The following is a 26,859-nucleotide window of genomic DNA, read 5'->3' as shown; positions in this document are numbered from 1 at the left end:
TGTGTAACATGCCATGTCACTGACTAGTTGGGGGTCATTCTTTAACAGGTGTTACATGCCATGTCACTGACTAGTGGGGGGTCATTCTTTAACAGGTGTGTTACATGCCATGTCACTGACTAGTGGGTGGTCATTCTTTAACAGGTGTGTTACATGCCATTCTTTAACAGGTGTGTTACATGCCATGTCACTGACTAGTGGGGTGTCGTTCTTTAACAGGTGTGAAACATGCTATGTCACTGACTAGTGGGGGACGTTCTTTAACAGGTGTGTAACATGCCATGTCACAGACTAGTAGGGGACGTTCTTTAACAGGTGTGTAACATGCCATGTCACTGACTAGTGGGGGGGGTCGTTCTTTAACAGGTGTGTTACATGCCATGTCACAGACTAGTAGGGGACGTTCTTTAACAGGTGTGTAACATGCCATGTCACTGACTAGTAGGGGTCGTTCTTTTACAGGTATGTAACATGCCATGTCACAGACTAGTAGGGGACGTTCTTTAACAGGTGTGTTACATGCCATGTCACTGACTAGTGGGGGGGTCGTTCTTTAACAGTTATGTAACATGCCATGTCACAGACTAGTAGGGGACGTTCTTTAACAGGTGTGTTACATGCCATGTCACTGACTAGTTGGGGGGTCGTTCTTTAACAGTTATGTAACGTGCCATGTCACAGACTAGTAGGGGACGTTCTTTAACAGGTGTGTAACATGCCATGTCACTGACTCGTGGGGGGGTCATTCTTTAACAGGTGTGTTACATGCCATGTCACTGACTAGTTGGGGTCGTTCTTTAACAGTTATGTAACATACCATGTCACTGACTAGTGTGGGGGGTCGTTCTTTAACAGGTGTGTTACATGCCATCTCACAGACTAGTGGGGGACGTTCTTTAACAGGTGTGTAACATGCCATGTAACTGACTAGTGGGGGGGGGGTCATTCTTTAACAGATGTGTAACATGCCATGTCACTGACTAGTGGGGGGGTCATTCTTTAACAGGTGTGTTACATGCCATGTCACTGACTAGTGGGGGTGAATGTTCTTTAACAGGTGTGTTACATGCCATGTCACTAACTAGTTGGGGGGTCGTTCTTTAACAGGTGTGTTACATGCCATGTCACTGACTAGTGGGCGATCGTTCTTTAACAGGTGTGTTACATGCCATGTCACTGACTAGTGGGGGGGTCGTTCTTTAACAGGTGTGTTACATGCCATGTCACTGACTAGTGGGCGATTGTTCTTTAACAGGCGTGTTACATGCCATGTCACTGACTAGTGGGCGATCGTTCTTTAACAGGTGTGTTACATGCCATGTCACTGACTAGTGGGGGGGTCGTTCTTTAACGGGTGTGTTACATGCCATGTCACTGACCAGTGGGCGATCGTTCTTTAACAGGTGTGTTACATGCCATGTCACTGACTAGTGGGCGATCGTTCTTTAACAGGTGTGTTACATGCCATGTCACTGACTAGTGGGCGATCGTTCTTTAGTGGGGGGTCGTTCTTTAACAGTTATGTAACATGCCATGTCACTGACTAGTAGGGGACGTTCTTTTACCATTCGGTCAACATCGGATATTTCCGTAACATCAGTTAGAAAGTTGAATTAGATACATATTATTTTGATAATTGCAAACTTAAACATTTCATCAAGGTGTTATATAGCAAAATATCAGAGTGAAAGAATTTATTAGAAATTACTCCGATTGTTTGATGGTATATATATATATAATGTGTTTGTTATATATTGTATAATTATACAATTTGTGCAGTTATACGATTTACTCTATCTGATTGTAAGTTGAGACATAGCCCAGTGGTAATGCACTCACTTGATGCATGGTCAGTTTGGGATCGATCCCCGTCGATGGGATGGGCCCTTGCACCACGACTGATATATCAAAGGCTGTGGTATGTGCATATAAAAGATCCCTTGCTACTAATGGGAAAGTGTAATGGGTTTTCTCAGTAAGACTGTCATAGTTACAAACTTTGACGTCCAATAGCCGATGATTTATAAATCAATGTGCACTAGTGGTGTCGTTACCAGCCTCGGTGGCATCGTGGTTAGGCCATCTGTCTACAGACTGGTAGGTACTGGGTTCGGATCCCAGTCGAGGCATGGGATTTTTAATCCAGATACCGACTCCAAACCCTGAGTGAGTGCTCCGCAAGACTCAATGGATAGGTGTAAACCACTTGCACCGACCAGTGATCCATAACTGGTTCAACAAAGGCTATGGTTTGTGCTATCCTGTCTGTGGGAAGCGCAAATAAAAGATCCCTTGCTGCTAATCGGAAAGAGTAGCCCATGTAGTGGCGACAGCAGGTTTCCTATCAAACTCTGTGTGGTCCTTAACCATATGTCTGACGCAATATAACCGTAAATAAAATGTGTTGAGTGCGTCGTTAAATAAAACATTTGTTTCTTTTTTTAGTGTTGTCGTTATACAAAACAAACTTTAAACTATTCTGATTGGACGACATCAAACAAAAACCTTCAGAAAATAAGGTCATTACGCCAGCTGGGACATCATTACTTAAAACAGGTCATGGAAAGGACATTAGAAGCTGTCTTATGTGTATTTTAATTAAATATGGTGTGTTCAGGTGCTTGTGCATACATTTTAGAAGAGGGTGGGGTGGGTGGTGCCTAAACTGTGCCTAGTGAAGTTTATGAGGAGCAAAGACATGCTTCCCTGGAAACAGTATTGAAAAAAAGAGAGAAAATTTGCTTGATCAAGGGAAAGGTTTGACCGCCGAAACCCACCGTCGTTCTTATATAAGAACTGTTTGTCATTTTCAATTAATTTATCAATGTACAACTGTCACAAACTACATAAAATTGTGTATCATAGTGAAGAATTTAAAAATAAACTGAAAATTACGTGAAATGGGATGTCATTGCGTAAAACATAATGGGAAGATTTATTAATGATTTATTAATGATTTATTAATTATGATTATGAATAAGTTGTGCTGTTTAAAATGATTGATTAATTATGATTATGAATAAGTTGTGCTGTTTGTGATTATAAGAATTCTTTGTAATTTTCTTGTGAATTTATTGATGTTTAACAGTCACAAATGTAGTATAAAATTGCTTCGATACTCTACACAATTTCATACAATTTGTGACATTACTAAATTCACACCAAAATGACAAACATATATATATATATAAAAAATACTGGTACAGGGACTGATGTACTTTGTGTAAGAACTGATTGAATTCAATGTGAGGACCAGTGAACTATTTTGTGAGGACTGACTTGTATTGTGAAAGGACTGACTTGTATTGTGAGAGGACTGACTTGTATTGTGAGAGGACTGACTTGTATTGTGAGAGGACTGACATGTATTTTGAGAGGACTGACTTGTATTGTGAAAGGACTGACTTGTATTGTGAAAGGACTGACTTGTATTGTGAGAGGACTGACTTGTATTGTGAGAGGACTGACATGTATTTTGAGAGGACTGACTTGTTGTATTTGATGTTTGTAGAGTGGATTACTGCCAGCTGCTGTACGCTAGTCTGCCAGACAATCATGGATTTGTGAAAGACGTGGCTCCAGCTATCATCAAACCGCGTAAACTGTGGTCAGGTAAACAGGTGAGTGTTTACAGGCTATCATCAAACTGTGTAAACTGTGGTCAGGTAAACAGGTGAGTGTTTACAAGCTATCAAACCATGTAAACTGTGGTCAGGTAAACAGGTGAGTGTTTACCAGCTATCATCAAACTGTGTAAACTGGTCGGGTAAACAGGTGAGTGTTTACCAGCTATCATCAAACCGTGTAAACTGTGGTCTGGGTAAACAGGTGAGTGTTTACCAGCTATAATCAAACCGCGTAAACTGTGGTCGGGGTAAACAGGTGAGTGTTTACCAGCTATCATCAAACCGCGTAAACTGTGGTCGGGGTAAACAGGCGAGTGTTTATCAGCTATCATCAAACTGCGTAAACTGTGGTCAGGTAAACAGGTGAGGGTTTACAAGCTATCATCAAACTGCGTAAACTGGTCATGGTAAACAGGTGTCCACGCAAAATGTACCTGCTGAGATCTGTTTACGGCAAGGTTTATGGTGAAGGTAGGTTTTCACACCATTGTGACATTTAAAGGTCACTTTAGAGGTGATTTTAGATGTCAGTGCAAGTCAAAATCAATATGTTGGTTACGTTGTTTTAATATCTATGACAGTAAGTCTTTTCTAAAAAGTGTTGTTTAAAGTTTACTCGTGATTATGACTAATTGATCAGTATATATTGCAATATTCATATAAACTAAGAGGAATCTGGAATGAAAAATGTGTTTATTTGACAATGTTCATTTCGTGTGACACATCCTTCCCCAAAAATCTTAATGCAGGTTTTAGACCACTATCAATTTGTAGAATCTTTACATGTACCAATATGTATGGTTGGATATAGGTCTTCCCACATACAACTCGGTGGCATCCTTGCTAGATGGAAATATTTCCGAACTTTTTTTTTGAATATCCTAAACCTGAGTATCAATCCCAACATCTGATTCAGTAGCTCTATACATGCAATATACATATACCTCAGTTCAGGAGGTCCACAACAGTTCCACTCTAAGCATGACAAGAACACTGTTGGTTTCATTAATAATTAATGAAACATTGGAACTACACTTGTGTCAGATGAATGTCACATCTATAATTTTGCTAATTTTACCTTTCTCTTTCCTACTGAAATATGAGTGTCAAAGATAATATCAATCTTTCCCAAAACTATGTTGACAAATGTGTTTGCAATTGATTTGTTAAATGCATAGATCAGAGCATAACCATCAAACATGTAAGGTAAGAAAACTGTCAGTCTACAAATTATCACCCGACGTAGCATTCCCTTGCCACAAGTATTATCCCAGTTGATCATGCAGGATCAGAATAACAATGGGTTTTTTGTTTTCTATTCAGTATTCTATGGAACATGGGGTTACATTTGTTTGTAAGTATGGGCTCATCATTGGAGATGGTTGAGGATCCAGTAATGGCACATTCAATAAGATAGGAAATTATGATGCAGCTATATATATACAATTTTTTTATCCAAACATGAAGCATATTCTCGAGTTGTGGTTGAATGCAGACAGACACATAACACTATTAATGGTTTGCTATCTTGGTCACCCTAAAGACGAAGCTTTGATACCATTTGGGTAGTCATCAAATACTGGGCAGGACATACTCCACTTGAAACACACTGTCACAGATCACAGTAGACATTGTGTATTTTCTGACCAGTTGATAATGTGTATGGCGATATGGAGTCATTGATAAAGCCAGGAAGGAGAGAAGGCTCTGGGATGTTTCCACCATCAAGAATACCTCAGCTACATTTGAAAAGAGCTCATTTCTAAACATACTTTTAAAGCATTCCATAATTCGACAGTAGTCTACCTCCTGCTTAAGGAGATTGGAAAACTAATTTGAATGTAGCAAAACAAGGCAGAAGATATGTATTCCAGAATACACATGTACTACAGTCCAGTGATGCTATCAATCAGTCATAATATGAAACTGGTTAGTTATATGACAATTATTCATGTTTAATCATAGAAACCAATTAAGACATACCATTTTAATTGTTGCAAGAATAAACAGTGATATTGTCATTAATTAGATAATAACATTATATCTTAAATATTGATGATATTTAGCCACTCTCTCTCCCCCCCCCCCCCCCCCCCCGAAAAAAAAAGAAGAAGAAGAAAAACAAACAAACAAACCGAAAAACCAACCAAACAATAATAATAATAATTTGCCAAATGACTTTAAATTATCTTAACATGATGGGGTACGTACCCTCTTTGTAAAACTTACACTATATAGCATTAAGCATGTGTCCCCATTTCTAACAAAACGTGTCTGAAATTGTATTTGCCTAGTCGTTTGGAAAGACAGATGGGATCTGTTCAAATCCCCAATAATATTATATGAAGCATATTTCATTTCATTCTACACCAAAACCAAAGATTCAACAATACATGCATATATAAATTTATATTTCATATTTTTATTCATAAACATCTTTCGAACAATTAGTTAACTTAAAAATAGCATTTGATTTTATTCAGGTTGAGAAACAGTCAGTTTAGTGAGTACTTGTTTGTCTTTGGGTAGTGGCTGACAGAGGAAACAATTTCAACATACCATTAAAATAGCACATTCCCAGCTAATGCACAGGTTTATTTGTTATAACTACTATACCAATGCAAATTATAATAGCCTGTCAGTTTGTAAGCATTGTAGAGCCAGTTATCTACATACAGTATCTGGAAGAGAGTATCGCATGAAATTAGTATTGTAAAATAAATACATTTTCCGTTTTAAATTTCCAAGTTACATACAGTTTCTCAAGAAATTAATACTGTAAAATAAATGTATTTTTTATTCCAGATTTCCCAGTTAACATGCAGATTATACTGACCAATTGGATACATTTAATAATCAAAAGTAAACCTTTAATAGCACTTTCTGGAAAGAACCTAGACTTACAGATAAAATAAAAATGAAACATTTTGATTTTGACCCCAACTAGCTTCTAAAATAATACCCTAAAGGTCAAAATGGCATGAGTACCTACCTTTACCATAAACCATACTCTACACAGATCTCAATAAAGGTCAATTTAGCATGGGTACCAACCCTCACCATAAACCTTACCCTGCACAGATCTCAATAAAGGTCAAAATGGCATGAGTACCTACCTTTATCATAAACCATACTGTACATAGATCTTAATAAAGGTCAAAATGGCATGAGTACCTACCTTTACCATAAACCATACTGTACATAGATCTCAATAAAGGTCAATTTAGCATGGGTACCAACCCTCACCATAAACCTTACCCTGCACAGATCTCAATAAGCATAGGTACCATTAATTTTTTAGAAGACATGTTTTATAGACACTTATAAACACATTGTTTCAAGATAAATTGATTTTAATATCAAAATTCTGCATAGTATGCCGTGATATGTGCTATCCTGTCCGTGGGATGGTGCATAGAAAAGATCCCTGGCTACTAATGGAAAAATGTAGCGGATTTCCTATCTAATGTAATCATATCTATGAAGAGTGAACCTTATGTAGCATATTTGTAAAATCTGCTACCCTCAAAGTTGTGAAAAATGTGAAATCTTAATTTTTTCTAATTTGACCCTAAATGACCCCCCAATGACCTTTAAAGGTCACTTTTGCATGGGTACCTACCCTCACCATAAACCGCACCCATCCTCACCAAAAACCATACCCTGTACAGACCTCAAAGCATTGGTACCCATTTTTAACAAATCATGCCCCAAAATGTAGATGTATCCTTTTCCTAGACCTCTTCCCCCTTTCGTTAAATTATGGATCTGCCCCTGAAATTTCAATCAGGAAGCACCCCTACTAGATGTGTAATAGATATATCTATAATTCAGTCATAATATGAACATTATTGATCAATATTATTGCAAAGAATTAGGCAGGTAAGAGTTTCAGATCTGAAATCTGCACATATTTTTACATAAGAATAAATGTTCAAACCTTCTTAGTATCCGACATAGATAAATCAACCTGACTCCTGGACTATCTGTGTGGACCTCAAGTCTCCTGTATCATACAATACCTGTATGCAGTATTGTGGTGGTTACAACTATGTTTTGAAGTGGATTTAACATGTATTCACTCGTGTTCTGGTTTCTTACCTAGATCGTGTCCTCTCTGCTGATGAACATCATCCCGGATGGCCGACCACTCATCAATATGGATGGGAAATCTAAAATACCAGAAAAGGTAACACAACCAGCCGCGTTACACATCGTGACATGATGGTTTTCTTCATGTAGATAACACGACCATCTGCATTACATGACATGATGGTTTTCTTCAGGTAGATAACATGACCAGCCGCGTTACACATCATGACAGGATGGTTTTCTTCATGTAGATAACACGACCAGCCACGTAACACATCACGATCAGCCGTGTTACACATCATGACATGATGGTTTTCTTCAGGTATATAACACGACCAGCAGCGTTACACATCATGACCAGCCGCGTTACACATCATGCCACAATGGTTTTCTTCAGGTAGATAACACGACCAGCCGCATTACACATGACAGGATGGTTTTCTTCAGGTAGATAACACGACCAGCCGCGTAACACATCACAATCAGCCGTGTTACACATCACGACCAGCCGCTGTTACACATCATGACCAGCCATGACCAGCCATGTTACACATCATGACCAGCCATGTTACACATCATGACCAGGCGCGTTACACGTCATGACCAGCCACGTTACACATGTCCAGCGGCGTTACACACCATGACCAGCCACGTAACACATCAAGATCAGCCGTGTTACACATCATGACATGATGGTTTTCTTCAGGTATATAACACGACCAGCAGCGTTACACATCATGACCAGCCGTGTTACACATCATGCCATGATGGTTTTCTTCAGGTAGATAACACGACCAGCCGCATTACACATGACTGGATGGTTTTCTTCAGGTAGATAACACGACCAGCCGCGTTACACATCACGACCAGCCACATTACACATCATGACAGGATGGTTTTCTTCAGGTAGATAACACGACCAGCCTTGTTACACATCATGACAGGATGGTTTTCTTCAGGTAAATAACACGACCAGCCGTGTTACACATCATGACCAGCCGCATTACACATCATCACACAATGGTTTTCTTCAGGTAGATAACACAACCAGCCGCGTTACACATCACGACCAACCGCATTACACATCATGACCAGCCGTGTTACACATCATGACAGGATGGTTTGCTTCAGGAAAATAACACGACCAGCCGCGTTACACATCATGAGAGGATGGTTTTCTTCAGGTAGATAACATGACCAACCGTGTTACACATCATGACCAGCCGCGTTACACATCATGACATGATGGTTTTCTTCATGTAGATAACACAACCAGCCGCGTTACACATCATGACAGGATGGTTTTCTTCAGGTAGATAACACGACCAGCAGCGTTACACATCATGACCAGCCGCATTACACATCATGACAGGATGATTTTCTTCAGGTAGATAACATGACCAGCCGCATTACACATCATGACAGGATGGTTTTCTTCAGGTAGATAACATGACTAGCCGCGTTACACATCATGACAGGATGATTTTCTTCAGGTAGATAACATGACTAGCCGCGTTACACATCATGACAGGATGATTTTCTTCAGGTAGATAACATGACTAGCCGCGTTACACATCATGACAGGATGATTTTCTTCAGGTAGATAACATGACTAGCCGCGTTACACATCATGACAGGATGATTTTCTTCAGGTAGATAACATGACTAGCCGCGTTACACATCATGACAGGATGATTTTCTTCAGGTAGATAACATGACTAGCCGCGTTACACATCATGACAGGATGATTTTCTTCAGGTAGATAACATGACTAGCCGCATTACACATCATGACAGGATGATTTTCTTCAGGTAGATAACATGACTAGCCGCATTACACATCATGACAGGATGATTTTCTTCAGGTAGATAACATGACTAGCCGCGTTACACATCATGACAGGATGATTTTCTTCAGATAGATAACATGACTAGCCGCGTTACACATCATGACAGGATGATTTTCTTCAGGTAGATAACATGACTAGCCGCGTTACACATCATGACAGGATGATTTTCTTCAGGTAGATAACATGACTAGCCGCGTTACACATCATGACAGGATGATTTTCTTCAGGTAGATAACATGACTAGCCGCATTACACATCATGACAGGATGATTTTCTTCAGGTAGATAACATGACTAGCCGCGTTACACATCATGACAGGATGATTTTCTTCAGGTAGATAACACAACCAGCCACGTTACACATCACGAACAGCCACATTACACATCATGACAGGATGGTTTTCTTCAGCTAGATAACATGATCAGCCGCGTTACACATCATGACCAGCCGCATTACACATCATGACCAGCCGTGTTACACATCATGACCAGCTGTTACACATCATGACCAGCCGTATTACACATTTTGACCAGCCATGTTACACATCATGACCAGGAACGTTACACATCATGACCAGCCACGTTACACATCATGACCAGCCACATTACACATGACCAGCCACGTAACACATCACAATCAGCTGTGTTACACATCATGACATGATCGTTTTCTTCATGTATATAACATGACCAGCAGCGTTACACATCATGACCAGCCGCGTTACACATCATGCCATGATGGTTTTCTTCAGGTAGATAACACGACCAGCCGCATTACACATGACTGGATGGTTTTCTTCAGGTAGATAACACGACCAGCCGCATTACACATCACGACCAGCCGCATTACACATCACAACAGGATGGTTTTCTTCAGGTAGATAACACGACCAGCCGCGTTACACATCATGACATGATGGTTTTCTTCAGGTAAATAACACGACCAGCCACATTACACATCATGACCAGCCGCGTTACACATCATGACATGATGGTTTTCTTCAGGTAGATAACACGACCAGCCGCATTACACATCATGGCATGATGGTTTTCTTCAGGTAGATAACACGACCAGCCACGTTACACATCACGACCAGCCGCGTTAAACATCATGACATGATGGTTTTCTTCAGGTAGATAACACGACCAGCCGCATTACACATCATGCCATGATGGTTTTCTTCAGGTAGATAACACGACCAGCTGTGTTATACATCACGACCAGCCGCGTTACACATCATCACACAATGGTTTTCTTCAGGTAGATAACACGACCAGCCGCGTTACACATCACGACAGGATGGTTTTCTTCAGGTAGATACACGACCAGCCGCGTTACACATCACGACAGGATGGTTTTCTTCAGGTAAATAACACGACCAGCCGTGTTACACATCACGACCAGCCGCGTTACACATCATGACACAATGGTTTTCTTCAGGTAGGTAACACGACCAGCCGTGTTACACATCACGACCAGCCGCGTTACACATCATGACACAATGGTTTTCTTCAGGTAGGTAACACGACCAGCCGCGTTACACATCACGACCAGCCGCGTTACACATCATGACAGGATGGTTTTCTTCAGGTAAATAACACGACCAGCCGCGTTACACATCATGACCAGCCGCATTACACATCATGAGAGGATGGTTTTCTTCAGGTAGATAACATGACCAACCGTGTTACACATCATGACCAGCCGCGTTACACATCATGACAGGATGGTTTTCTTCAGGTAGATAACACGACCAGCAGCGTTACACATCATGACCAGCCGCATTACACATCATGACAGGATGATTTTCTTCAGGTAGATAACATGACCAGCTGCATTACACATCACGACCAGCCGCATTACACATCATGACAGGATGATTTTCTTCAGGTAGATAACATGACCAGCCGCATTACACATCATGACATGATGATTTTCTTCAGGTAGATAACACAACCAGCCACGTTACACATCACGAACAGCCACATTACACATCATGACAGGATGGTTTTCTTCAGCTAGATAACATGATCAGCCGCGTTACACATCATGACCAGCCGCATTACACATCATGACCAGCCGTGTTACACATCATGACCAGCTGTTACACATCATGACCAGCCGTATTACACATTTTGACCAGCCATGTTGCACATCATGACCAGGAACGTTACACATCATGACCAGCCACATTACACATGACCAGCCACGTAACACATCACAATCAGCTGTGTTACACATCATGACATGATCGTTTTCTTCATGTATATAACATGACCAGCAGCGTTACACATCATGACCAGCCGCGTTACACATCATGCCATGATGGTTTTCTTCAGGTAGATAACACGACCAGCCGCATTACACATGACTGGATGGTTTTCTTCAGGTAGATAACACGACCAGCCGCATTACACATCACGACCAGCCGCATTACACATCACAACAGGATGGTTTTCTTCAGGTAGATAACACGACCAGCCGCGTTACACATCATGACATGATGGTTTTCTTCAGGTAAATAACACGACCAGCCACATTACACATCATGACCAGCCGCGTTACACATCATGACATGATGGTTTTCTTCAGGTAGATAACACGACCAGCCGCATTACACATCATGGCATGATGGTTTTCTTCAGGTAGATAACATGACCAGCTGCATTACACATCACGACCAGCCGCATTACACATCATGACAGGATGATTTTCTTCAGGTAGATAACATGACCAGCCGCATTACACATCATGACATGATGATTTTCTTCAGGTAGATAACACAACCAGCCACGTTACACATCACGAACAGCCACATTACACATCATGACAGGATGGTTTTCTTCAGCTAGATAACATGATCAGCCGCGTTACACATCATGACCAGCCGCATTACACATCATGACCAGCCGTGTTACACATCATGACCAGCTGTTACACATCATGACCAGCCGTATTACACATTTTGACCAGCCATGTTGCACATCATGACCAGGAACGTTACACATCATGACCAGCCACATTACACATGACCAGCCACGTAACACATCACAATCAGCTGTGTTACACATCATGACATGATCGTTTTCTTCATGTATATAACATGACCAGCAGCGTTACACATCATGACCAGCCGCGTTACACATCATGCCATGATGGTTTTCTTCAGGTAGATAACACGACCAGCCGCATTACACATGACTGGATGGTTTTCTTCAGGTAGATAACACGACCAGCCGCATTACACATCACGACCAGCCGCATTACACATCACAACAGGATGGTTTTCTTCAGGTAGATAACACGACCAGCCGCGTTACACATCATGACATGATGGTTTTCTTCAGGTAAATAACACGACCAGCCACATTACACATCATGACCAGCCGCGTTACACATCATGACATGATGGTTTTCTTCAGGTAGATAACACGACCAGCCGCATTACACATCATGGCATGATGGTTTTCTTCAGGTAGATAACACGACCAGCCACGTTACACATCACGACCAGCCGCGTTAAACATCATGACATGATGGTTTTCTTCAGGTAGATAACACGACCAGCCGCATTACACATCATGCCATGATGGTTTTCTTCAGGTAGATAACACGACCAGCTGTGTTATACATCACGACCAGCCGCGTTACACATCATCACACAATGGTTTTCTTCAGGTAGATAACACGACCAGCCGCGTTACACATCACGACAGGATGGTTTTCTTCAGGTAGATACACGACCAGCCGTGTTACACATCACGACAGGATGGTTTTCTTCAGGTAAATAACACGACCAGCCGTGTTACACATCACGACCAGCCGCGTTACACATCATGACACAATGGTTTTCTTCAGGTAGGTAACACGACCAGCCGCGTTACACATCACGACCAGCCGCGTTACACATCATGACAGGATGGTTTTCTTCAGGTAAATAACACGACCAGCCGCGTTACACATCATGACCAGCCGCATTACACATCATGAGAGGATGGTTTTCTTCAGGTAGATAACACGATCAGCCGTGTTACACATCATGACATGATGGTTTTCTTCAGGTAGATAACACGACCAGCAGCGTTACACATCATGACCAGCTGCATTACACATCATGACATGATGGTTTTCTTCAGGTAGATAACATGACTAGCCGCGTTACACATCATGACAGGATGGTTTTCTTCAGGTAGATAACACGACCAGCCGCGTTACACATCACGAACAGCCACATTACACATCATGACAGGATGGTTTTCTTCAGCTAGATAACATGATTACACATCATGACAGGATGGTTTTCTTCAGCTAGATAACATGATCAGCCGCGTTACACATCATGACCAGCCGCATTACACATCATGACCAGCCGCATTACACATCATGACCAGCCGTGTTACACATCATGACCAGCCGTGTTACACATCATGACCAGCTGTTACACATCATGACCAGCCGTATTACACATTTTGACCAGCCATGTTACACATCATGACCAGGAACGTTACACATCATGACCAGCCACGTTACACATCATGACCAGCCACGTTACACATGACCAGCGGCGTTACACACCATGACCAGCCACGTTACACATCATGCCATGATGGTTTTCTTCAGGTAGATAACACGACCAGCCGCATTACACATGACTGGATGGTTTTCTTCAGGTAGATAACACGACCAGCCGCGTTACACATCATGACCAGCCGCATTACACATCATGACAGGATGGTTTTCTTCAGGTAGATAACACGACCAGCCGCGTTACACATCATGACATGATGGTTTTCTTCAGGTAAATAACACGACCAGCCACGTTACACATCATGACCAGCCGCGTTACACATCATGACATGATGGTTTTCTTCAGGTAGATAACACGACCAGCCACATTACACATCATGCCATGATGGTTTTCTTCAGGTAGATAACACGACCAGCCGTGTTACACATCACGACCAGCCGCGTTACACATCATCACACAATGGTTTTAATCAGGTAGATAACACGACCAGCCGTGTTACACATCACGACCAGCCGCATTACACATCATGACAGGATGGTTTTCTTCAGGTAGATAACACGACCAGCCGCGTTACACATCATGACATGATGGTTTTCTTCCGGTAAATAACACGACCAGCCACGTTACACATCATGACCAGCCGCGTTACACATCATGACATGATGGTTTTCTTCAGGTAGATAACACAACCAGCCATGTTACACATCATGACACGATGGTTTTCTTCAGGTAGATAACATGACCAGCTGCATTACACATCATGACCAGCCGCATTACACATCACGACAGGATGGTTTTCTTCAGGTAGATAACACGACCAGGCGCGTTACACATCACGACAGGATGGTTTTCTTCAGGTAGATAACACGACGAGCCGCATTACACATCATGACATGATGGTTTTCTTCAGGTAGATAACTCGACCAGCCATGTTACACATCATGACCGGCCGCGTTACACAGCATGACACAATGGTTTTCTTCAGGTAGATAACATGATCAGCCGCGTTACACATCATGACCAGCCGCATTACACATCATGACCAGCCGTGTTACACATCATGACCAGCTGTTACACATCATGACCAGCCGCGTTATACATAATGACCAGCCGCGTTACACATCATGACCAGCCGCGTTACACATCATGACCAACCGCGTTACACATCATGACCAGCCGCGTTACACATCATGACCAGCCGCGTTACACATGACCAGACGCGTTACACATGACCAGCCACGTTACACACCATGACCAGCCACATTACACATCATGACCAGCCGCGTTACACATGACCAGCCGCATTACACATCATGACCAGCTGTGTTACACATGAGCAGCTGTGTTACACATGACATGATGGTTTTCTTCAGGTAGATAACACGACCAGCCGTGTTACACATCACAACATGCCGTGTTACACATCACGACCAGCCACATTACACATCACGACCAGCCGCGTTAACGTGTATTCCTGTTATTTCAGAGCTGTCCCCATTAACGTGTATTCCCGCTATTTCCGAGCTGGCCTCTTTAACGTGTATTTCTGTTATTTCAGAGGTGACCTCATTAACGTGTATTCCTGTTATTTCAGAGCTGGCCTCATTAACGTGTATTTCTATTATTTCAGAGGTGACCTCATTAACTTGTATTTCTGTTATTTCCGAGCTGGCCTCATTAAGGTGTATTTCTATTATTTCAGAGGTGACCTCATTAACTTGTATTTCTGTTATTTCAGAGCTGGCCTCATTAATGTGTATTCCTGTTATTTCAGAGCTGGCCTCATTATCATGTATTCTTGTTATTTCAGAGCTGGCAGCGCCCGGGAAGACGGCGTGTACAGAACTCGTATCCAGACAGTGACGTGATGGGGGAGGGCGTCGTCGTGATCCGGGGGGCACACTTACTGCAGGGTGTGCTCGACAAGGGACATTACGGACCAACCCCCTTTGGTCTTGTCCACTGCTGCTATGAGGTGTGTCATTCATTTGTCACTCTGTCATTCTATCTCATGATTTTTACACACATTGAAGACTGCGGCTTGTGTTAACTTCAGACCAATACTAGTGCTATTATGTCAGACTGGATGTGTAAGTGGTGCAGTCAGTAAGTCTTGTTTCTTCTCTAATTTTTTCTTTGTTCTGTTTTTTTTTATCACAAGCTACAGCAGTAGCCAGTCTGGAAAATGAAATGAGCTGTCTTTTTCAGTTCTCCTCTGTCTGAACTTTTATTTAGGAAGGTCGTCTCTGCATACTCTGTATATGTTCACGCTTAGGGTTAGTGTCATTGCAGACGATAAACAAGATTATAAATTTCCTAAAAGTTTCCTAAACAACCTGAAAAGAATTATGACATTGGTGTTTGCTCTTTTATGGTTACTGGAAGGTGAGTGGAGCATACTAGGGTACTCGGAGCATATTAACAGAGTTCTCTTTATTTTGCAGATGTATGGTGGGGAAGTTGCAGGAAAGCTAATTACCTCCCTTGGGAAACTATTCCGAGCTTACTTACAGATCCGCGGCTTCACTCTCGGAGTGGAAGATATTCTTGTGACCAAACATGTAGGAACTACTTCCATGCTGATTTGTAAACTTCGTTTTACACATTAATCCATGTTTTGCCTCCCATTTAGGTGTGATTTGTTGTAGTAGTGATAACCGTCTGTCTGTCTGTCTGTCTGTCTGTCTGTCTGTCTGTCTGTCTGTCTCTCTCTCTCTCTCTCTCTCTCTCTCTCTCTCTCTCTCTCTCTGTCTCTCTCTCTCTCTGTCTGTCTCTCTCTCTCTCTCTCTCTCTCTCTCTCTCACTCTCTTCCCACCCCCACCCCCAACTCTTAACTCTGTTTCTCTTTTCTTTCTCTCATCATGTTGTATCTTGTCATAATAACCATACGTTAATAACTGTAGTTGTATAATGTACTGATGTTGGTGTGGTGTTAAATGTAATATGTTCCATTCAGGCGAATAAGTTGCGTAAGAATTTCATCGCGGCGTCCCCGGACTGCGCGGTGGACGTGGTGGTGACTGCGCTCGCCGTTGACCCCAACATCTCCGACTCGGATTTGGTGAGCAAGATGAGAGCAGCTCACCTGAGTCGAGACGACCGGCCAATGAGAGAGCTCGATCTCGCCATGAAGTCGAAGACCGACGAGATACAGAACAACATCACCAGGTAGGAACAACATGATTTAATAGGTTAATAGGCAGACCCTAGTTTGAACCTGTGAAAATGAACACTACGTTTAGTTCTCTACAAACCAGTAACTCACATTTGGATAATATAACGGAGAAAGGCTAAAGTCTGTGATGGGGAAATACCATCTAAAAGTAACCATTACTTAGACGAATGTGCATTTTTAGAATTACAGTACAATACACTGCAAAATGCTGTATTACTGTGCTTACATATGATGTGTACATATAAACACAGTCTAGTAACCCGGCAGTAATAAATTAAGTAAAATGCATTTTGGGTTAGTTATTATAAAAACCTGGATGACCAGAACCAATTCAGGTGTATAAAAATTAATATTCTAAATAATAAAATGTAAGTACTTCTGATTTAAATTAGCAAGAATGGGTTTTATAGTGAAAAATATGTAAAATATGTTGTATTGTTTAAAAATTAGGGTCTGTCACTTTTATAGAACATTACCAAGTATGAACAACATGATGTAGATGTATTTCATAGAACATTATCAAGTATCAACAACATGATGTAGATGTATTTCATAGAACATTATCAAGTATGAACAACATGATGTAGATGTATTTCATAGAACATTATCAAGTATGAACAACATGATGTAGATGTATTTCATAGAACATTATCAAGTATGAACAACATGATGTAGATGTATTTCATAGAACATTATCAAGTATGAACAACATGATGTAGATGTATTTCATAGAACATTATCAAGTATGAACAGCATGATGTAGATGTATTTCATAGAACGTTGTCAAGTATAAACAACATAATTTAGACATGTTTGATAGATTTACAGAACATTGCCAATTATGAACAACATGTTTTGGGTATGTTTTATGTATCCACGATGTTCAGGTAAAAACCAAATCTGTACAGAATGCAGTAGACGTAGTTACAGCTCTACCATGTATTTTGTAAGTGAGCCTCAGAATACGGCTTGGACTCAGTGAGGCTTCTACTTTGTTTTATTCCAGAGCCTGCATGCCCCATGGTCTGCACAAGGCCTTCCCGTACAACAACCTGCAGCTGATGGTGCAGTCTGGAGCTAAAGGGTCAACAGTGAGTTGTAGTAGCTCTGTGTGGTTACAGAGTACAGATTTCGTAAACAATCACTGATAATATTCATTTAATATGTCTGAAGGTCAACAGTGAGTTTATTATCATCATACTTAGAGCGGGTATAGATTTCTTAAACAGTCACAGTTAATGTTTATTTAATCTGAAAGTCAACAGTGAGGTTTTAGTCTCTTTGTATGTTTCCTGGGTACAGATTTCTTAAAGAATCACTGAAAAGTTTCATTTAATCTCTGTATCATAAACTAGATGTCAATTTTTTCAATAACTATTAAAAGAAAACACATTTCCTATATATTTACTGGTAAATTATGCAATTTTCATGTGTTCTCTATATGTTTACAAGTGAACTGTACACAGTTTTCTATATGTTAATTATAAATCTATATGTTTATAGGTAAACAGTATACAGATGTCTGTTAATTATTAATCTATATGTTTATAGGTTAACTGTATGCAGATTTTTATATTTATTATAAATCTATATGTTTATAGGTAAACAGTATACAGATGTCTATGTTAATTATAAATCTGTATGTTTATAGGTAAACAGTATACAGATGTCTATGTTAATTATTAATCTATATGTTTATAGATAAACAGTAAGCAGCATTTTTGGTTAATTATAAATCTATATGTTTATAGATAAACAGTATACAGATGTCTGTTAATTATTGATCTATATGTTTATAGGTAAACAGTATACAGATGTCTGTTAATTATTGATCTATATGTTTATAGGTAAACAGTATGCAGATGTCTGTTAATTATTGATCTATATGTTTATAGGTAAACAGTATGCAGATGTCTGTTAATTATTGATCTATATGTTTATAGGTAATCAGTATGCAGATGTCTGTTAATTATTGATCTATATGTTTATAGGTAAACAGTATGCAGATGTCTGTTAATTATTGATCTATATGTTTATAGGTGAACAGTATGCAGATGTCTGTTAATTATTGATCTATATGTGTATAGGTGAACAGTATGCAGATGTCTGTTAATTATTGATCTATATGTTTATAGGTAAAGAGTATGCAGATTTCTGTTAATTATTGATCTATATGTTTATAGGTAAACAGTATGCAGATTTCTGTTAATTATTGATCTATATGTTTATAGGTAAACGGTATGCAGATGTCTGTTAATTATTGATCTATATGTTTATAGGTAAACAGTATGCAGATTTCTGTTAATTATTGATCTATATGTTTATAGGTAAACAGTATGCAGATTTCTGTTAATTATTGATCTATATGTTTATAGGTAAACAGTATGCAGATTTCCTGCCTGTTGGGTCAGATTGAGTTGGAAGGTCGCAGACCCCCTCTGATGATGTGTGGAAGAGCCCTCCCCTCGTTTCTACCCTACGACCCAACCCCCAGGGCAGGGGGATTTGTGACTGGACGCTTTCTGACTGGTATTGCACCACCGGAGTATTTCTTTCACTGCATGGCAGGGAGAGAGGTGGGTAATCCTTAGTTTATGACAATTAACCTGTGTGTGTGCAGGAAATTAAGTAATGGAGTTTAGACTGGTGGGCATATACCTACACAATGAGTGCCTCATGAACGCCACTCAAGGAGTTGTTGTGAACACAAGTTGTTGTGAACACACAGAGTTGTTGTGAACACAAGAAGTTGTGGATTAATGAGCTTTTCCGAGCACTGCAGAATCAAGTGAACCTCAGGGTTGGTGCTAGCTGACTGAGATAGATAATGCGAAGTGCCCGAGTATAGAAGGTATAGGTTAGGGTTACAACTAGAGCCATTGTATGTGCTGTCTTGTTTCTGTACTGCCAGAGTTTAAATTTTACCATAGCACTGATGGCAAGTGACGTGGTTGCCCACTTTACTTGCTGTGGTGCCCTGAACATAGGACATTGTTGATGGCTAGACAAATGCTATGGTGTCCTAAACATTGGACATTGTTGATGGCTAGACAAATGCTGCGGTGTCCTGAACATTGCACATTGTTGATGGCTAGACAAATGCTGTGGTGCCCTGAACATTGCACATTGTTGATGGCAAGACAAAGGCTGTGGTGCCCTGAACATTGCACATTGTTGACGGCTAGACAAATGCTGTGGTGCCCTGAACATTGCATATTGTTGATGGCTAGACAAATGCTGTGGTGCCCTGAACATTACACATTGTTGACGGCTAGACAAATGCTGTGGTGCCCTGAACATAGGACAATGTTGATGGCTAGACAAATGCTGTGGTGCACTGAACATTGCATATTGTTGATGGCTAGACAAATGCTGTGGTGCCCTGAACATTACACATTGTTGACGGCTAGACAAATGCTGTGGTGCCCTGAACATAGGACAATGTTGATGGCTAGACAAATGCTGTGGTGCCCTGAACATTGCACATTGTTGATGGCAAGACAGAGGCTGTGGTGCCCTGAACATTGCACATTGTTGACCACTAGACAAATGCTGTGGTGCCCTGAACATTGCACATTGTTGATGGCTAGACAAATGCTGTGGTGCCCTGAACATTACACATTGTTGACGGCTAGACAAATGCTGTGGTGCCCTGAACATTGCACATTGTTGATGGCTAGACAAATGTCAGTGCTACATGATTGTACTGCCCACCACAACCAGTTCCAAGCTGTGTACTCGTGTGGTATATTACAAGCTGTGTACTGCTCCTACTACAATCAGTGCTACATGATTGTACTCCCCACCACAACCAGTTCCACGTGTGGTATATTACAAGCTGTGTACTGCTCCTACCACAATCAGTGCTACATGATTGTACTCCCCACCACAACCAGTTCCACGTGTCGTATATTACAAGCTGTGTACTGTACTGCCCACCACAACCAGTTCAGTGCTATATTACAAGCTGTGTACTGCTCCTACCACAACAGTGCTACCATTGTACTGCCCACCACAACCAGTTCCACGTGTCGTATATTACAAGCTGTGTACTGCTCCTACCACAACCAGTGCTACATGATTGTACTCCCCACCACAACCAGTTCCTACCGTGTCGTATATTACAAGCTGTGTACTGCTCCTACCACAACCAGTTCCACGTGTGGTGTCAAGCTGTGTACTGCTCCTACCACAATCAGTGCTACATGATTGTACTGCCCACCACAACCAGTTCCACATGTTGTAGCTGTGTACTGCTCCTACCACAACCAGTTCCACGTGTGGTGTATTACAAGCTGTGTACTGCTCCTACCACAATCAGTGCTACATGATTGTACTGCCCACCACAACCACCACGTGTGGTATAACAAGCACTGTTCCTACATGATTGTACTCCCCACCACAACCAGTGTCGTATATTACAAGCTGTGTACTGCTCCTACCACAATCAGTGCTACATGATTGTACTGCCCACCACAACCAGTTCCACGTGTGGTATATTACAAGCTGTGTACTGCTCCTACCACAATCAGTGCTACATGATTGTACTGTATTCCACATTACTGTGTACTGTATCAGTGCTACATGATTGTACTCCCCACCACAACCAGTTCCACGTGTGGTATATTACAAGCTGTGTACTGCTCCTACCACAATCAGTGCTACATGATTGTACTGTCCACCACAACCAGTTCCACGTGTCGTATATTACAAGCTGTGTACTGCTCCTACCACAATCAGTGCTACATGATTGTACTACCCCTCCACCACCAGTTCCACATTACAACCAGTTCCACATAGTGTACATGATTGTGCCCACCACAACCAGTTCCACGTGTGGTTACAAGCTGTGTACTGCTCCTACCACAATCAGTGCTACATGATTGTACTCCCCACCACAACCAGTTCCATATGTCGTATATTACAAGCTGTGTACTGCTCCTACCACAATCAGTGCTACATGATTGTACTCCCCACCACAACCAGTTCCACGTGTCGTATATTACAAGCTGTGTACTGCTCCTACCACAACCAGTTCCACGTGTGGTGTATTTCAAGCTGTGTACTGCTCCTACCACAATCAGTGCTACATGATTGTACTGCCCACCACAACCAGTTCCACGTGCGGTATATTACAAGCTGTGTACTGCTCCTACCACAATCAGTGCTACATGATTGTACTGCCCACCACAACCAGTTCCATATGTCGTATATTACAAGCTGTGTACTGCTCCTACCACAACCAGTTCCACGTGTGGTGTATTTCAAGCTGTGTACTGCTCCTACCACAATCAGTGCTACATGATTGTACTGCCCACCACCCACCACAACCAGTTCCACATGATTGTGTGGTATATTACAAGCTGTATACTGCTCCTACAACAAGTGCTACATGATTGTACTCCCCACCACAACCAGTTCCACGTGTGGTATATTACAAGCTGTGTACTGCTCCTACCACAATCAGTGCTACATGATTGTACTGCCCACCACAACCAGTTCCACGTGTCGTATATTACAAGCTGTGTACTGCTCCTACCACAATCAGTGCTACATGATTGTACTGCCCACCACAACCAGTTCCACGTGTCGTATATTACAAGCTGTGTACTGCTCCTACCACAACCAGTTCCACGTGTGGTGTATTTCAAGCTGTGTACTGCTCCTACCACAATCAGTGCTACATGATTGTACTGCCCACCACAACCAGTTCCACGTGCGGTATATTACAAGCTGTGTACTGCTCCTACCACAATCAGTGCTACATGATTGTACTGCCCACCACAACCAGTTCCATATGTCGTATATTACAAGCTGTGTACTGCTCCTACCACAACCAGTTCCACGTGTGGTGTATTTCAAGCTGTGTACTGCTCCTACTACAATCAGTGCTACATGATTGTACTCCCCACCACAACCAGTTCCACGTGTGGTGTATTTCAAGCTGTGTACTGCTCCTACCACAATCAGTGCTACATGATTGTACTGCCCACCACAACCAGTTCCATATGTCGTATATTACAAGCTGTGTACTGCTCCTACCACAATCACCATTGTACTGCCCACCACAACCAGTGTGTGTATTTCAAGCTGTGTACTGCTCCTACCACAATCAGTGCTACATGATTGTACTGCTCCCACCACAACCAGTTCCACAGTTCCACGTGTATATTACAAGCTGTGTACTGCTCCTACCACAATCAGTGCTACATGATTGTACTCCCCACCACAACCAGTTCCACGTGTCGTATATTACAAGCTGTGTACTGCTCCTACCACAACCATTGTACTTCCACATGATGTGTGTCCACGTGTGTATTACAAGCTGTGTACTGCTCCTACCACAATCAGTGCTACATGATTGTACTGCCCACCACAACCAGTTCCACGTGTGGTATATTACAAGCTGTGTACTGCTCCTACCACAATCAGTGCTACATGATTGTACTCCCCACCACAACCAGTTCCACGTGTCGTATATTACAAGCTGTGTACTGCTCCTACCACAACAGTTCCACGTGTGGTGTACAAGCTGTGTACTGCTCCTACCACAATCAGTGCTACATGATTGTACTGCCCACCACAACCAGTTCCACGTGTGGTATATTACAAGCTGTGTACTGCTCCTACCACAATCAGTGCTACATGATTGTACTGCCCACCACAACCAGTTCCACGTGTCGTATATTACAAGCTGTGTACTGCTCCTACCACAATCAGTGCTACATGATGCCCACCACAACCATTCCACGTGTCGTATATTACAAGCTGTGTACTGCTCCTACCACAACCAGTTCCACGTGTGGTATATTACAAGCTGTGTACTGCTCCTACCACAATCAGTGCTACATGATTGTACTCCCCACCACAACCAGTTCCACGTGTGGTATATTACAAGCTGTGTACTGCTCCTACCACAATCAGTGCTACATGATTGTACTGCCCACCACAACCAGTTCCATATGTCGTATATTACAAGCTGTGTACTGCTCCTACCACAACCAGTTCCACGTGTGGTGTATTTCAAGCTGTGTACTGCTCCTACCCACCACAACCAGTTACAATCAGTGCTACATGATTGTACTGCCCACCACAACCAGTTCCATGTGTGGTATATTACAAGCTGTGTACTGCTCCTACTACAATCAGTGCTACATGATTGTACTCCCCACCACAACCAGTTCCACGTGTGGTGTATTTCAAGCTGTGTACTGCTCCTACCACAATCAGTGCTACATGATTGTACTGCCCACCACAACCAGTTCCATATGTCGTATATTACAAGCTGTGTACTGCTCCTACCACAATCAGTGCTACATGATTGTACTGCCCACCACAACCAGTTCCACGTGTCGTATATTACAAGCTGTGTACTGCTCCTACCACAACCAGTTCCACGTGTGGTGTATTTCAAGCTGTGTACTGCTCCTACCACAATCAGTGCTACATGATTGTACTGCCCACCACAACCAGTTCCACGTGTGGTATATTACAAGCTGTGTACTGCTCCTACCACAATCAGTGCTACATGATTGTACTATCCACCACAACCAGTTCCATATGTCGTATATTACAAGCTGTGTACTGCTCCTACTACAATCAGTGCTACATGATTGTACTCCCCACCACAACCAGTTCCATATGTCGTATATTACAAGCTGTGTACTGCTCCTACCACAATCAGTGCTACATGATTGTACTCCCCACCACAACCAGTTCCACGTGTCGTATATTACAAGCTGTGTACTGCTCCTACCACAACCAGTTCCACGTGTGGTGTATTTCAAGCTGTGTACTGCTCCTACCACAATCAGTGCTACATGATTGTACTGCCCACCACAACCAGTTCCACGTGTGGTATATTACAAGCTGTGTACTGCTCCTACCACAATCAGTGCTACATGATTGTACTGCCCACCACAACCAGTTCCATATGTCGTATATTACAAGCTGTACTGTATCAGTGCTACCACCACAACCAGTTCCACGTGTGGTGTATTACAAGCTGTGTACTGCTCCTACTACAATCAGTGCTACATGATTGTACTGCCCACCACAACCAGTTCCATTATGTCGTATATTACAAGCTGTGTACTGCTCTACTACACAATCAGTGCTACATGATTGTACTGCCCACCACAACCAGTTCCACGTGTGGTATATTACAAGCTGTGTACTGCTCCTACCACAATCAGTGCTACATGATTGTACTGCCCACCACAACCAGTTCCACGTGTCGTATATTACAAGCTGTGTACTGCTCCTACCACAACCAGTTCCACGTGTGGTGTATTTCAAGCTGTGTACTGCTCCTACCACAATCAGTGCTACATTGTACTGCCCACCACAACAGTTCCACGTGTCGTATATTACAAGCTGTGTACTGCTCCTACCACAATCAGTGTACATGATTGTACTCCCCACCACAACCAGTTCCACGTGTCGTATATTACAAGCTGTGTACTGCTCCTACCACAACCAGTTCCACGTGTGGTGTATTTCAAGCTGTGTACTGCTCCTACCACAATCAGTGCTACATGATTGTACTGCCCACCACAACCAGTTCCACGTGTCGTATATTACAAGCTGTGTACTGCTCCTACCACAATCAGTGCTACATGATTGTACTGCCCACCACAACCAGTTCCACGTGTCGTATATTACAAGCTGTGTACTGCTGTAGTTCCTACAAGCTGTGTACTCCTACCACAATCAGTGCTACATGATTGTACTCCCCACCACAACCAGTTCCACGTGTCGTATATTACAAGCTGTGTACTGCTCCTACCACAACCAGTTCCACGTGTGGTGTATTTCAAGCTGTGTACTGCTCCTACCACAATCAGTGCTACATGATTGTACTGCCCACCACAACCAGTTCCATATGTCGTATATTACAAGCTGTGTACTGCTCCTACCACAATCAGTGCTACATGATTGTACTCCCCACCACAACCAGTTCCACGTGTCGTATATTACAAGCTGTGTACTGCTCCTACCACAATCAGTGCTACATGATTGTACTCCCAACCTGTGTTCCACGTGTCGTATATTACTGTGTACTGCTCCTACCACAATCCACGTGTGGTGTATTTCAAGCTGTGTACTGCTCCTACCACAATCAGTGCTACATGATTGTACTGCCCACCACAACCAGTTCCACGTGCGGTATATTACAAGCTGTGTACTGCTCCTACCACAATCAGTGCTACATGATTGTACTGCCCACCACAACCAGTTCCATATGTCGTATATTACAAGCTGTGTACTGCTCCTACCACAATCAGTGCTACATGATTGTACTCCCCACCACAACCAGTTGTGGTGTATATTCAAGCTGTGTACTGCTCCTACCACAATCAGTGCTACATGATTGTACTCCCCACCACAACCAGTTCCACGTGTGGTATATTACAAGCTGTGTACTGCTCCTACCACAATCAGTGCTACATGATTGTACTGTCCACCACAACCAGTTCCATATGTCGTATATTACAAGCTGTGTACTGCTCCTACCACAACCAGTTCCAATCAGTATTACAAGATTGTACTGCCCTACCACAAGTTCCAGTGTCGTATATTACAAGCT

General features: G+C 42.1%; 1 protein-coding gene across 1 annotated transcript in view; it reads left to right on the top strand.

Annotated features, from left to right (window-relative positions):
* The window catches only part of LOC121376369, a 114,939-nt gene that overhangs the window by 49,255 nt on the left and 38,825 nt on the right, over positions 1-26,859 (top strand). The window contains exons 18-28 of the mRNA XM_041504216.1: positions 3,512-3,620; positions 7,732-7,815; positions 15,906-16,070; positions 16,540-16,656; positions 17,052-17,263; positions 18,277-18,361; positions 19,646-19,846; positions 20,994-21,447; positions 22,634-22,912; positions 23,596-24,675; positions 26,091-26,569. Of these exons, the coding sequence (XP_041360150.1) occupies positions 3,512-3,620; positions 7,732-7,815; positions 15,906-16,070; positions 16,540-16,656; positions 17,052-17,263; positions 18,277-18,361; positions 19,646-19,846; positions 20,994-21,447; positions 22,634-22,912; positions 23,596-24,675; positions 26,091-26,569 (3,265 nt within the window). The remainder of the gene's footprint in view (positions 1-3,511; positions 3,621-7,731; positions 7,816-15,905; positions 16,071-16,539; positions 16,657-17,051; positions 17,264-18,276; positions 18,362-19,645; positions 19,847-20,993; positions 21,448-22,633; positions 22,913-23,595; positions 24,676-26,090; positions 26,570-26,859) is intronic.

The sequence above is a fragment of the Gigantopelta aegis genome, chromosome 6, assembly GCF_016097555.1.
Source record: "Gigantopelta aegis isolate Gae_Host chromosome 6, Gae_host_genome, whole genome shotgun sequence".
Lineage (NCBI taxonomy): Eukaryota > Metazoa > Mollusca > Gastropoda > Neomphalida > Peltospiridae > Gigantopelta > Gigantopelta aegis.
The sequence above is the reverse complement of the archived record's forward strand: the minus strand, read 5'-3'. Positions and strand labels throughout refer to the sequence as shown.